Below are 13,560 nucleotides of genomic sequence, written 5' to 3' on the forward strand. Positions count from 1 at the left end.
TCTTGTTGGCTGTAAGAGTAAATTTAAAATATGTTTTAATTAATGAGGTACAAATGTTTTTTTTTTTAATTTTAGTAACAAAAATTCAAAAACATAAAAAATTGTTTAAAATTATGTCATTCAGATAAAATTCCACAAAAGCATTTTGAAAAAAAATCACAAAAGAACAATATTGAAAGTTAATAACCATGTTCTGTCGGCCGAAATTCTCAAACAATGTCAGCTGCGTTATAAGTACCTGAATAATGGATATTTGTTCAAAATAAAAGAACAATATTGGATATACACTTAAGGACATAATAGCTAAATGTAAGTTACAATATAAAAGGCATCTTGTACTTTCTCACAATTTTCTGAATTAGTTCTCCTACTTTCACCTGTGCTTAGAGTAATTTTTTCGGTGTTACGAAAGAGTGCAAATTTTGAAAACCGTTTGTTGTGACACAACGAAACGAAAACATCAAACAGGTACAATGATAGCACTTTAGTGTTTAGGTCCCCACCCCCCCCCCCCCCCACCCCCCCCCCCCCCCACCCCCCCCCCCCCCCACCCCCCCCCCCCCCCACCCCCCCCCCCCCCCACCCCCCCCCCCCCCATCAATACTAAGGAACAGCTGGTGGTCAGCAGCGATTTGGCAACACTGCCTTAACGTCACCGGACTATTTTGGTGCGGTCTGCTCTAGTACGATAGTTCTTTTGACACCACCACGTTCATCCAACGGCCAAAACAATACCATAGAGTGGTAACAGAATTTTACCACAGAAATGTGCTTGATACCAGACGCAGTTGAGGCAACACAGTTTATAGATTAGGTTATCTGTCATGTCATAACTTGCAGTTGCACAACATTAGCCGCAGTTCTCTCTGGTGCACACGATTCGGCTCTTTATCATTCTCACTTTACGTCTATCTTTGTTGTTTATTTCAATATTTCTATAAAACTTGAAATGAGAGATAGGTACAGTAGTACATCATGTAGTAATGCAATGCTGCAAACCCGATCTCAAAAAGGTCCACCTTTAAAAAAAAGGCGCTGGTTTACCGTTTTAAAAAGCTAAAATGTTATGTATATAACTTAATATTCTTTTCTTGGCTAAAGTTTGGGAGGTTAAGTTTGTTAATGTACGTAACGTAAGTATTGATTAAGATGTGCATCTTTTAAAGGGTTTTCTATTTGAGATGAATTCCACGCCCACAAACAGGACGTAAAAAGGTTGATCCAGTACATAATGATTTTTACGTAAATATTGCTTTTTGGAGTAAATATCCGAACTGTTCACATCCGGTTATTTGACTAACAGTTGGATAGACGCTCTTAAAACTACGAGTATTTACGGAATTTTTCAGGACAACTGGAGGAATCATTGTAGCATATTTTTTGTCTCAGTTATTCTAAATGATTATCGTGTACTTCATCCTTAAATTAACCCTAAACAAAATAGTCTAATGGAGACAGATGTGGTGATCGCGGTGGCCTCTCTAGGCCTCTAGGGTCTTCTGCCTACCGATCCACAGTTGTGGAAAAAAGTGATCAATATTCTCTTACATACACGCCACAAGTTTTGGAGCTCCGTCCTCTTCTAACCAGATGATCTAAAAATTAGTCCATATACATATATAAATGAATGTTTGTCTGTATGTCCTTTATAGAATCGTAAACTATTTGATCGATCATTATAGAAAATGCACGTGTATGCATTTTTCCACGGAGAAAGTTTATATGCTATACCCATTGATGTACGGTAACTCGCCACCAGGCGGCACTGTAAAAGATAAAAGTTTTTCAATGGCTGCAGACTGTAAACTGCAATTACGAGACAGTTATGTATATTATATAGCCAAACACTATTTGAAGTTGCTAAATTAGTATGTATATTTATTTGCCTTTAAGGTAAATTTGTGGTTGAACTTAAAGATTGAGTGCTAGACCGCATTTTTTCTCCCTCCTGTTGTTCTAGAAATTCGCAGCCTCTTGAGAAAGTAGCCATTAAATAAATTTCACTCCTCGTGATCATCCGTTCTTTTCCCCAACCAACCATCATGAGAAGCGGTGTTCGTTCCCGTTGATCAAGCGACATAGTTGGAAAATTACAGGTCACAAGTTGGACAACACTACTACAACAAGAAAACTCGAATTCTATGAGCAGACAGGCCATTGTAAAGTCCAAAGGTGGCCCTAGAGATAAGAACTTTCCATTGTAACTGATACCAGGTTCTCCCCTTTATCAATATATTAGGACTTAATTGTTACCTGATGAGGAACTTCATAATGTACTTTTGTATGAAAGGCATAATGCAGAATTAAGTTTATAGCAATGTTTTATTTTATTTATCAGTGTAGATTTAAGACATGAATAATTAAAATTCACGAAAATAAATCATTTCACATAAGTTTACATTAAATCAAAATTCTTCTCGTCCAGTTACATTGAATGATTGTTCATTTACCCCAAGTACCTGAAAGTAAATTATCTAGGCATGCGCTTAGGCAGAAAGCTTGCATGGAAATCCCACATATGGACAAAGAGACAACAGCTAAATGTATAAAAAAATAAAATGAATTGGCTACTCGGATCTGAATTAAAACGCAGTTTGAAGAACAAGATACGGTACTATTATATAAAACTATCCTAAAACCTGTGTGGACATATGGTGTGCAGTTATGGGACACAGCAAGTAACTCAAATCTGGAGATACTTCAACGGTATCAATCAAAATTGTTAAGAAAACATTGCAAAAGCGCCATGATGTGTATCCAATACAACGTTACATCAAGATTTGAACATCCCAACAGTCAAAGAAGAAACTGCCAAATTCAGTCGCATTTATCTTTTAAAATTAGATCATCCAAACCACCCTTGCGGTAAATCTACTTGACAATTATTCTAAAAATGTGTACAGACCACCGAACAGCTATTCTGGATCTACCTTTTAGGTTCTTGAATCAATTATGTTAGTGTTAACAATGGTTAACATCTAACTCAATTTTAATTGTTAATGTTGTTTCCGTACACAATATTTACTTATCGTTCTTCTCAGATGGAACAGATTGTAAATAAATAAAATGTTGTTAAAAAACTTCTGTATGAGTTAGCTTCTTGATATAGATATAGGTTATGTTACGTGCGAACGCAGCAGGTGCCTCCTAGATCGGAATATTCCCTCTCGCTGCCTTTATCCGATCGCGTAGCGGTGATACATAAACCACTGCATTGCACTGGTGTACAGTTAATCATGGTTGGGCACAGTATTTGCTCGCAGCCTTACAACGCATTAACAATGGACGGGTGGACTGTACAGTGTACAGTAACGCGATAGTGCTGTACCAGTACAGTGTGTGAGTGCGAGGATTATCTGCGCGGTCTTTATTTAGCCGCGAAACAGAAGCCCTACACTGTCGTTGAGCAGCGGTCACTTGGATTCTGTTCAGTGACCTGTTCTGTTACATCCCTGCGTGTATCTCCTCACGTTGGGATTAGTTTAGTCGTAAGCTTGGTTAGAAATTGTTAATGGTGTTATTAATAAATAATAATAGTCGAGCGTCAGCTGTCAGCTGTTTTCATAGTGAATGTGCGAAGAATAAAGTCTTCAAATTACTTTTCCTATCGCATATAACAATAAAATACAATGTGCTCTACAAGAAAAAAAAGGATTTGACAGCCATATTGGAAAATGGCGGCAGTTTTGATAAGTTTGAAATAGATATTTTTATGCTTCTCTATAAAAACAAGGAAGATCCTCCAATTTAAAGTTTGTTAGATTTACGAGTATAGTTTCCAAGATAAAATTATTGTGGCCAATTGATTTTAAAATACACCCTTTACACTGTTGATTGAAATGAATAAGTAAAGTGCTTAATTTAGGAACAAACACTCCAATAATTAACAAATTTTGTTTTTCCTGTTCAATGAACACATCATCAGACGCATATAACTGAAATAAAAGTAAAGTAATATTTCAGAGTGATTAGCTTCAACAATGCTGAGCAAAATTCTATGTTTGGACATGCAACACCATAGAACTAATTCGTGTCCATGTAGAAATGAAGTTTAATGCAAAGTTTCAAGTCTACAAATTAAATCTTTTTCAAAATATCTAGCCTCATGATGCATTTACATGTTTTAAGTTGGGTTTCATATCTGTATTTAAATAATAAAAATCTGCACACCAAGTCACCATAAAATGATGGTGGATGTGCCAGGATAATAAAGCTACATGTGTTAATAATGTAAAATGAACATGCTGAGTTAGTTTACAAATTTATTTATTATGCTATTTTGTCATTGTCATCATGGTACCCCTAAGACCCATGTCAAAGTATTTGACAGCATTCAGCTAAATCTCATGGAGTGACATGCTACACAATCAAACACAGAGTTCCTCATATAGAAATGATTAATTTCAACTCTATTGTCAATTTGATTTCGAGATATCATGAATAGACAGACCGATAGAGAGATGGACTAAAAAAAAGTGTTCCAACCCCAAGACTTTGCTAATGCTCAACCAGTGACTATGTCGCATGATTTTTACTATGGTATTTTAATATTTTAACTCATGCAATTATCAACATGTATTTCTGTGCAGCTTGCTGGGTTGGCGATATGCATAACTGGAGTGGTAGCAGCGCGCACAAAGGGGGCAACGTTCGACAATGTGGTACAAGAGCAACTTACAACCCCTGCGGTGGTCTTCGCCATCGTGGGGGCGTGTGTCTTCATCTTCGCCTTCTTCGGCTGTTGTGGTGCTCTTCGTGAGAGCCACTGCATGATCGTTACGGTGAGCTGGAAACTCAAACAGAGAACTTTTGTGGTGTAGGTCCCTCAGGGCTCAGTCCTGGCACACCTTCTGTTTATATTATTCATTAAAAAGTTCCAAACATGATTTATATGTAAATCTTATCTTATTTTATGGATTCATAAAATTTACCAAAATACAAATTGGTTGAAGCATTATATCATTATTATTATAATTGAGAATATTACTCATGGTGAACAAATAGAGAAGTATAATGATTGTTTACTTAAAGAATAAGACAAAGATTTCCACACTTACAAATATTACTTTGTAAATATTGAAAAAGTTTTAAGATTTATAGATATGACATTTCTATAACTATAATAAATTATGTTATATCTGTGTAGCACCTCTTATATTATTACTCTTATTAAGTGAGTATAGTTTAGCTTGTGTGAATTTCTAATTATCACACCTGGCATCAAAAGGGTTAAACAATGTCAATACCTTTCTGTAACTAACTATAGTAAATTATGTTAACCCTTTCTGTGCCGGATCTCTTATATTATTACTCTTATTAAGTGGGTAGTTTAATTTGTGTGAATTTCTAATTATCAGACCTGGCACCAAAAGGGTTAAACAATGTCAATACATTTCTATAACTATAGTAAATTATATTAACCCTTACTGTGTATCATCTCTTGTATTATTGCTCTTATTAACTTTGCCTGTATAAATGAAGAATTTTTCCTTTCGTTTAATTTCAGACAGTAGTTTAGCTAATGTGAATTTCTAATTATCAGACCTGGAACCAAAAGGGTTAACCAATGTCAATACCTTTCTATAACTATAGTAAATTGTGTTAACCCTTACTGTGGTGCATCTCTTATATTATTACTCTTATTAAGTTTAGCTTGTGTGATTGTCTAATTATCAGACTTGGCACCAAGAGGGTTAAACACCATTAAAAAAATGTGTATTAACTTGGTTCACTAATGTTTCGAAGTACTGTAATCAATGTGTTAACCAAATTCAATGAATTTTAATAACAATTTATTGATTTGCCATTCATTTCTCTATATTCACTAAGTTGTAAAAGTATAAAAAAATAATAAATATTGAGGTCAGGAAACAAGCAGCAGAAGACTGCAAGTGTTCACTTGTATTTGTCAAAATATGATAGATTATCTGTAACTACTACAATCTGCCTGTATAAAAAATCCAGTGTATAATTGTATCATCCACATACTGTATATACTGACACATATTTTGCTGCAGTATGCTGTGCTGTTGTTGACGTTGTTCCTTCTGCAAGTGGCGGTGGCTGTCCTAGCGTACACATTCCGCAGTCAGACTAATAGTGTTGTTTCTAACGCCATAACAAAGGCCTACGACGACTACAACTTACCTGACTCAAAGACAAAAGAATGGATCGACAAGATGCAGCAAGAGGTTGGTAAAGCCATATTTTATTTGGCGTTATTGTTTTGTTGAACTTCAATTGTAAAGGATGCAAATTTTATTGTCGTTGATTAATAAAAACTTGAAATGTGGACTGTCATTACAAAATTGAAATGACATGGGGGATGCGAAGATATAATACATGCAGTCTTATGACATAAAAAATCATTAGACTGTACATAAAAGATTTTCTACAAGCCAGTGATTTAGTTTTTTAATTGGAGTTTACTAAAAGTAGAATTTAAATGGAAAGAATTGCTTGTCAAGGACATTCAGTGTTAAGGGATATCAATTTGACATTTACCCCTAGTATTGCACTCAGTGGTGTAACTAGGAGAGGGGGATGAGAAGGATAGACCCCCTCCTAAAGCTCGAAAAGTTTTAAAAATATACGTTTAACAGCAATCTAAATTGTTTGAAGTACAGCAGTTAAATGTTTTACCGTAAATTAGGTCTTTCTAACTTATGTATATTTATATTAAGTTTCTATTTTGATGATATTCATCTACTTTCAAATAGTAAATTTGGTTTCCAAAAAAGATTATCAACAACAGCAGCAGCTCTTCTAAATACAGTGGATAAATCAATTAAAGTGTCTTGAGTAATGCTTTTCATTGTATACCATGATGTCTTAATCAATAAATTAAAACTTTATGGTGTTGAAAATAAATCCATAAATATAATTACATCATACCTGACTGGTAGGAAGCAGTGTGTTTTAGTTAAAGGACAGTCATCATCATTATTAAATGTTAATAGGGAGTTCCTCAGGAAACCATTCTTGGACCTTTCTTTTTTACTGTTACAATCAATGATTTGCCACAAAATTTAAATAAACAACCAATTATATATGCTGGTGATGTAACCCTAGTGACTTCTCATATTAACCTAGTGAATCTTGAGGAAACTATGGAAGGTGCAAAACATCTCGACATCAAATAAACTTTTTTGGAATACAGAAAAACCCAACAAATTTTTTTAAGCGTGAGCCAAGTTAATGAGCTTAAGACAGTAAAATTGTTAGGTTTTAATGTTGACAACAAGCTGAATTGGCAGGCTCATATAAACAGCATTATTAAAAGGCTGACTAGAGTGAACTATTTAATCTGGAAACTCAAAGATATTCTTGAAATCAGCTATCTAAGAATAACATATTTCAGTTTGTTTCAATCACATGGGTTGGTGATCTGGGGTCACTTTCATCACACAAGTAAAATCTTATTGTTACAATAAAAGATCATTAGGACTTTGAGCAGAGCTGCCCCCCCCCTCCCCCGAGAACATTGCCATCCACTGTTTGCTAGATGAGAATTCTCACTATTTATATATCTTTATATATATCTCATACTGCATTATAAAAATATAATTTAACCACCATCCAGAATATACACACTTATAACAAACAAAGAAAAAATAGATGTTCCTAGTCATAGACTTAGACTTGGTAAAACAGCAAATTCTGTACAAATAAATTCAATTAGATTTTACAACAAACTTCCTCTTTCAGCAAGATTCCTTAAAAAAAAAGATTTATAATAGTTGTGTATGATTGATTAGTAGAGAATCCTTTTTATTCAATTCCAAGAGTTTCAGGATAGAAACATATAAATATGACATGAATATGATGTATCATAGATATGTGAGTAGTTTAAAGTTGTTACTTTATTGACAACGCCTATTTCAACATGTAAATGTGATCAATGGCAATAAAGTATTTGATTTTATTCCAGGATAAGATTCATTCCACCTCCCCTCCCCAAAGCCAAGACCTAGGTACACCACTGACTGTACTGATGTGTTTCTTTTTTTTTAATTTTCTTTGTTTGTAAATAGTGTTATTTGTATATCTAAATTTACAACTGTACAATTTTTTAAAGAGAGGTTGCAATGTTCGACATGTCTCACTCCACACATATTTCTGATCATTGTTTTTTTTTGTATTTTGTAATACTCTTTGAACACGTGATGGGTGGTTCCCAGATTGCTAAAGCCTATCATAGGATGTATACAATTGAAACAATCCAAATAAGCATACCCAAAAATGTTAAATAATTTACAGAGTTTGGATATAAAATAATTGATTTTGCTATTATTTTTTTAACAGAATCGTGTCAATGTGAGCAAAAGATATGTCACAATTTTTATTTTCTTAAAAAACAAAGACCAGTCCTTTATCAACCCAAAGGGTATATATTTTTGAGTAGTACTTAGTTTGAGGGCTGTCTCCACTAAAAATTTATTTCGGAGTAAATTTTCTCAAAAATCTCTATAATATGATTTTATGACATATTTATTTGTTCAAACATAATCTAAATGGTTACAAGTTTTCTATCCCTCCTCAACTTTCACACCTATCAGTGGCGTAACCAGGACTTATCTTTGGGGGGGGGGGGGGAGGGGAGATGAACCAAATTGAAGAGCACACCACACCGGAGGTCATGGAAAAAATATAAATGAAAATAAATTAGATAAAAAAGGAAAATAAATTATCCTTATTCAAAAGAAAAATTTTAACTGCTGTTAAATTTGTTGGTAATCTAGTTAAAGAGGCATTCATATTGTCTCATCAGGTTCACAATTGAGACAAGACAAGATGAGACAATAAGAACACTTGTTCACCTACCTAGATTACATATGATTTTACAGTCTCAGTGTCTCTAATTTCGAAACAGTGCAAAAATTTGTGGTGAGCTTCTTTGTCACCAACTTTTATTGGATCTCTTCAGACGAACATGACTCCTAGATTCTAGGAGTCAAATCTGAAACAGTCAGGTTCCAAACGCTGCACTAAGAGGAAGATGAACTGGAGCCACACGTAACAACCATTCCCACCACAGCTACGCTTGAAGTTTGTTTTTGTAAAGTTTCTCTTTGTAATTTGTGGGAACAAACTCAGATTCAATTCCATTCAATTCTTTGGCTTGGCGCAATTGTAAACTTTTGAAAAAAAAATTATGTCCAGTATTTCTAGTTTTTTATTCTGTAATTTAATATTATGTATTTATTTTTTATTATGAACTGATGTCATCTAAATAAAAAACAAAGAAATAATACTATCATTTACAATTTATTAAAAGTAAAAATACATTTTTATAAAATTACAGTTATTTTAATAAAAATGATTATAATAGCAATTAAAATAATAAAACATTAATAATTTATTAATAACACAAACGCAGTTTTTGAAAAAATTAAAATATTAAATAAAGAATAATAATCAAAATTTCAACTGTGTCATAAATTTAACATCGTTTTAAATGGTCAACATGCGTATATTTAGTTGTTTATTATTTATTTAGAGATTAATGTATACTGTTCATGGTACAATACTAAAACACGTGTATGGCAAAAAATTATTTAAAAAAATGTTTTATTTATTATATTATTATCAATATAAATCTTTATTATATAAAGATAACCCTGTAATGTGAAATTAATAACATAAAAAATAGTGTTATTGTTTTAGTGTCTAGTTTTGTAAGTAATAAAAGAAAATCATAAATATAATCACTGTTCAATTTCAGCTGCAATGCTGTGGCTCCTCTGAAAACACGAAGCCTTGGGGATCTTCTACACCAGACTCATGCTACCCTAACAAAGACAGGTCCAAGACAATATACGGACAGGGTTGTATCCCAACACTGGTCAATGTGGTAGAGGCAGTGCTGTCGCTCATCGGCGAGGTTGCTATCATTGTAGGAGTTGTACAGGTCAGTACACCACAGATTCTATTTACTACAACAATTACATGTCCAAGACAATATACAGTCAAGGTTGTATCCCAACACTGGTCAATGTGGTAGAGGCAGTGCTATCGCTCATCGGCGATTTTTTTTATGAATCATTGAGAATTGATTTCCATGCAGCACACTCTAGGAAAAGCTTTTGGTCTTGCAACAAGATAAGTTGGTGAATCATTCATTCAATTGTATCTCATATAGTTTTCATTTTCTACACTTCTACCAAAATCGTTATCAAAACAACTCAACGTATTTTATAATGTGTAGTTTCAACATGTCTATTTTATTAAGTCACAATGATATTTATAGAGATTGCTTTGTATATGAAAATCAACAAGGAGATTTACAAATTGAAGTTCAATATCGTTCAATCTATCTCACAGTTGGTTATAAATACTGATCAAACATTAAGAACTATTGTTTTCATATAACCAAAGATTCTCCGGGAGGGTTCACTTCTGGCTGGAAACTTGAAAATATAATAGAAATTTATGTTGCATGAGTGTGAACATGCTTATTGGACATGTATGCACACGCATAAGTAAGTTTGACTGTGAACAATTCTGTCCTTCTAGAGATACCATATTATTATTATAAATTTCTTCATTCAGTATTATTGTAAGTGAATAATTTTAACACGCACTATAATAAATTTTTGAAAGTCAGAATGAACGTAACGTAAAATAAAAAATGACTACAAGTACTATGAACCAATTTTGCTGATGATCATTTTGATTTTATAATAATAAAAATGTTAAATCATGTAAGCATTGATTCAATGACTGATGTTAGTAAGGTTTAATAGAATATTACATAGTTGAAGATTTTATTCTTGTATTTTTGGCTATTGAGTTTTACAATATTTCTTACTTTAAAGGGGACGAAAAATCCAACTCTTTTTTAGTTTCCCAGGATTGTTATTGGTTTATTATTGGTTTATATGATTTAACAAAAAATCTAAAAAATTCAAACATTTTTAAAAAAATACTAAATTATAACAAAATACGAAAGTCAATAAAGTCATTTATTCATCATTCAACAATTTACAAAATTTTAATAGATTTTGTCAGAACAGTACATACAGTTATCACTTAGGCCTATTTAACCTATGTTAAAATTTCATGAAAGGTACTCATTTAAATTATAAAATGGGTTTTTGAGTAACAAGCGTCTTAAATTGGTAACAAATTTTGCAAATGGCATTCCCCTTAATGACACAGGTAACTTATTAAAAATTGTAATGCCAAGTGAAGAGTAATAACTCGCAGTTTTGGTAAGCCTACATCGAACCAGATCAAGTTTATCCACATTCCTAGTCTCATATTGGTGTATATCACCTCTTGATATTATCATACTGAAAAGCTGTTGGGAAGTTACATAGTTTTAATTTTAATTTATATATTGATATTAAAACAGTAAGTTGTGTTACCAATGTACTGTAATATAAATATTCTTTTTAATCTGCAGGTATTTTTCTACTAACATCTTAATATTGAAAAATAAATAAAATTAAGTACAACCTTGGAAACATCAAAATAGTTTTAAATATAAATGTAGTTATCTATACTGTGTTATGTTTCTATAAAATGTTATTTGAAGGTAAGAAACTTCTAAAATAATAATACTGTATCACAAAGGTCTATAGTGATTTTAAGGTTACCAAAGCAGTAAATATGTGTAATTAAATTGGGACTCAAATGTAAAATAAATTCTTTGGTTGTGCAGGTCGTTGGTATCGTGTTTGCACTGTGTCTGGCCAACAGCATACGCCGCGCTGAGATGCGTGGTTACGCCTAGTCTCTCCTCCTACGCTGAGAGGCGCACAAACAATTATTATTTTATGCATCCTGTTATAACTTTTAAATGTAGCTAATAATGAGCCTTCTAACACACATTGAAGCATTGTGTGAGTGAGCGAGATAGAATTTTAGTAGTTGTTCTCTTCATTATATTAGCAAGTCTTTCATATGGTTTCTACATAAGTACCTCAGAGACTGAAAAGTGCTTTAAGTGTCTTGCCATTTTCAAATTTGGCAATTTGATGTTAAATATAGGAATTTCTTTTACCAAAAAAGAATTTTTAAGTATGATTCTTTCCTAATGTTTATTTTTATGCATTAATTTCAATAATTTAGTTGAAAAAGAAAATTTTGTACATATTTTAATTTACAAACATTATTCCATTATGTTTATTTATTGAAAACATTACATTCTTTATTATTTTGAGCCATCAGTTCGGCTGTTACTTAAAGATAAAGAGTTTTGTAACCATTTTTGAACTTATGGGAAGAATAAATTTTATTACGATTGTTGAATTTGTTTGCATTATTAAATCTTTATCCCTTTCAAGAGCATTGCTTAGACTGTAGCTTGTAAGAATTATAATGAATCTTGGTTATTAAACGTTGTTTTAGATAACAACTGATTTCTTGTAAAATATTATGATTATTATTTATATAGTGCTCAATGTAATGTGAAACACACCGGATATATATTTAAACTTTATTTCACCCTTTTTATTTATACTATAGACAGATATAAAGCTTATTTATATGAAGAAGACTACACAGTTACAAGAAAATTCATTTTTAAAACCGTTTAAAACCATTTTACTTTGGAATCTTTATTGAAAAGAATGATCTTTTGTCCATATATTCAAACATAGGCCCTAGGATAACCGAGAACTGTCATTATCAAGATTTGATTAACTTTAAAATATATTTATCACGGAACATTTTTTACACTTTTATATACAGTCTATTGAAGATTATATAAATTAATCTCTGGTAATAATGGCTTTGTCTTGTGGGTATAACAGAGATTGCTACGATAACCGAGTCAAGCAGCAAAAGATTTAGCTGTTATTTAGTGACAACTTCTTCCAACCAGTCCATCTACCACAATGAAAACAAAATTAAAATTCAGGGTGCTGCAAAACTATAATTTAATACTCAAAGCGGTGGTAGATTAGCCAATTGGTTCAAATAACAAAACATGACCCCAATAAAAATCGCTTCTTGTATACAAGTCAGATATTTAGACCTACAATCCCCCTCCCCCCCCCGAAAAGAAAAAAAAAACAGGTGTGGCATAAAATCTGTAGATTGCCATCTCTGTTTTATTGCACAGCTAAAAATCATTTCAGTTATAATTTTTCTTGAGTTTTAACATTTTAAATTGCTGACAAGAACAAGAATTTTAGAGTAAAATGGGAAATAGAGTGCTGTATAATATAAAAATATATGCATTATACAATTTTTAAATTCTCACAATCAAATTTTGCAACAATAATTTGTTACCAACATTACAGGAAATGTATACCGTGGTTTATGAATGAATAGTTGTGAGTTAATAGAAGTGGAACTAGCTTTTTACTTCCTTATGAGTAAAAAGCTAGTTCCACACTACAAGTCCGCTATGATATAAGCCACCAGTGGGATACATTGTCTATTATGAAAGTGGACCATAACCATAAGGTGGATCATACAACAAAGCTTTTCTAATATCCTCTAAATTCAAGGCGGAGTCTACCACACCATGTGTTGCGTAAAAGGTTTCGCTAAGGTTGCATGTAAAATTTCAAATCGATACAGCTTGTTTTATTCTCTAGATCTCCTGTG

At 32.6% G+C, this 13,560-nt stretch overlaps 1 protein-coding gene across 1 annotated transcript; it reads left to right on the forward strand.

Annotated features, from left to right (window-relative positions):
- The first annotated feature begins 4,559 nt into the window (after positions 1-4,559).
- On the forward strand, positions 4,560-12,255 carry LOC124368334 (CD63 antigen-like). Its single transcript, XM_046825609.1, has 4 exons — positions 4,560-4,781; positions 6,018-6,191; positions 9,725-9,910; positions 11,666-12,255. Exons 1-4 carry the CDS (start codon positions 4,560-4,562, stop codon positions 11,735-11,737), a joined length of 654 nt encoding a protein of 217 aa, XP_046681565.1. The 3' UTR covers positions 11,738-12,255.
- Positions 12,256-13,560: the final 1,305 nt, after the last annotated feature.

This window comes from Homalodisca vitripennis, chromosome 8 (assembly GCF_021130785.1).
Source record: "Homalodisca vitripennis isolate AUS2020 chromosome 8, UT_GWSS_2.1, whole genome shotgun sequence".
NCBI lineage: Eukaryota > Metazoa > Arthropoda > Insecta > Hemiptera > Cicadellidae > Homalodisca > Homalodisca vitripennis.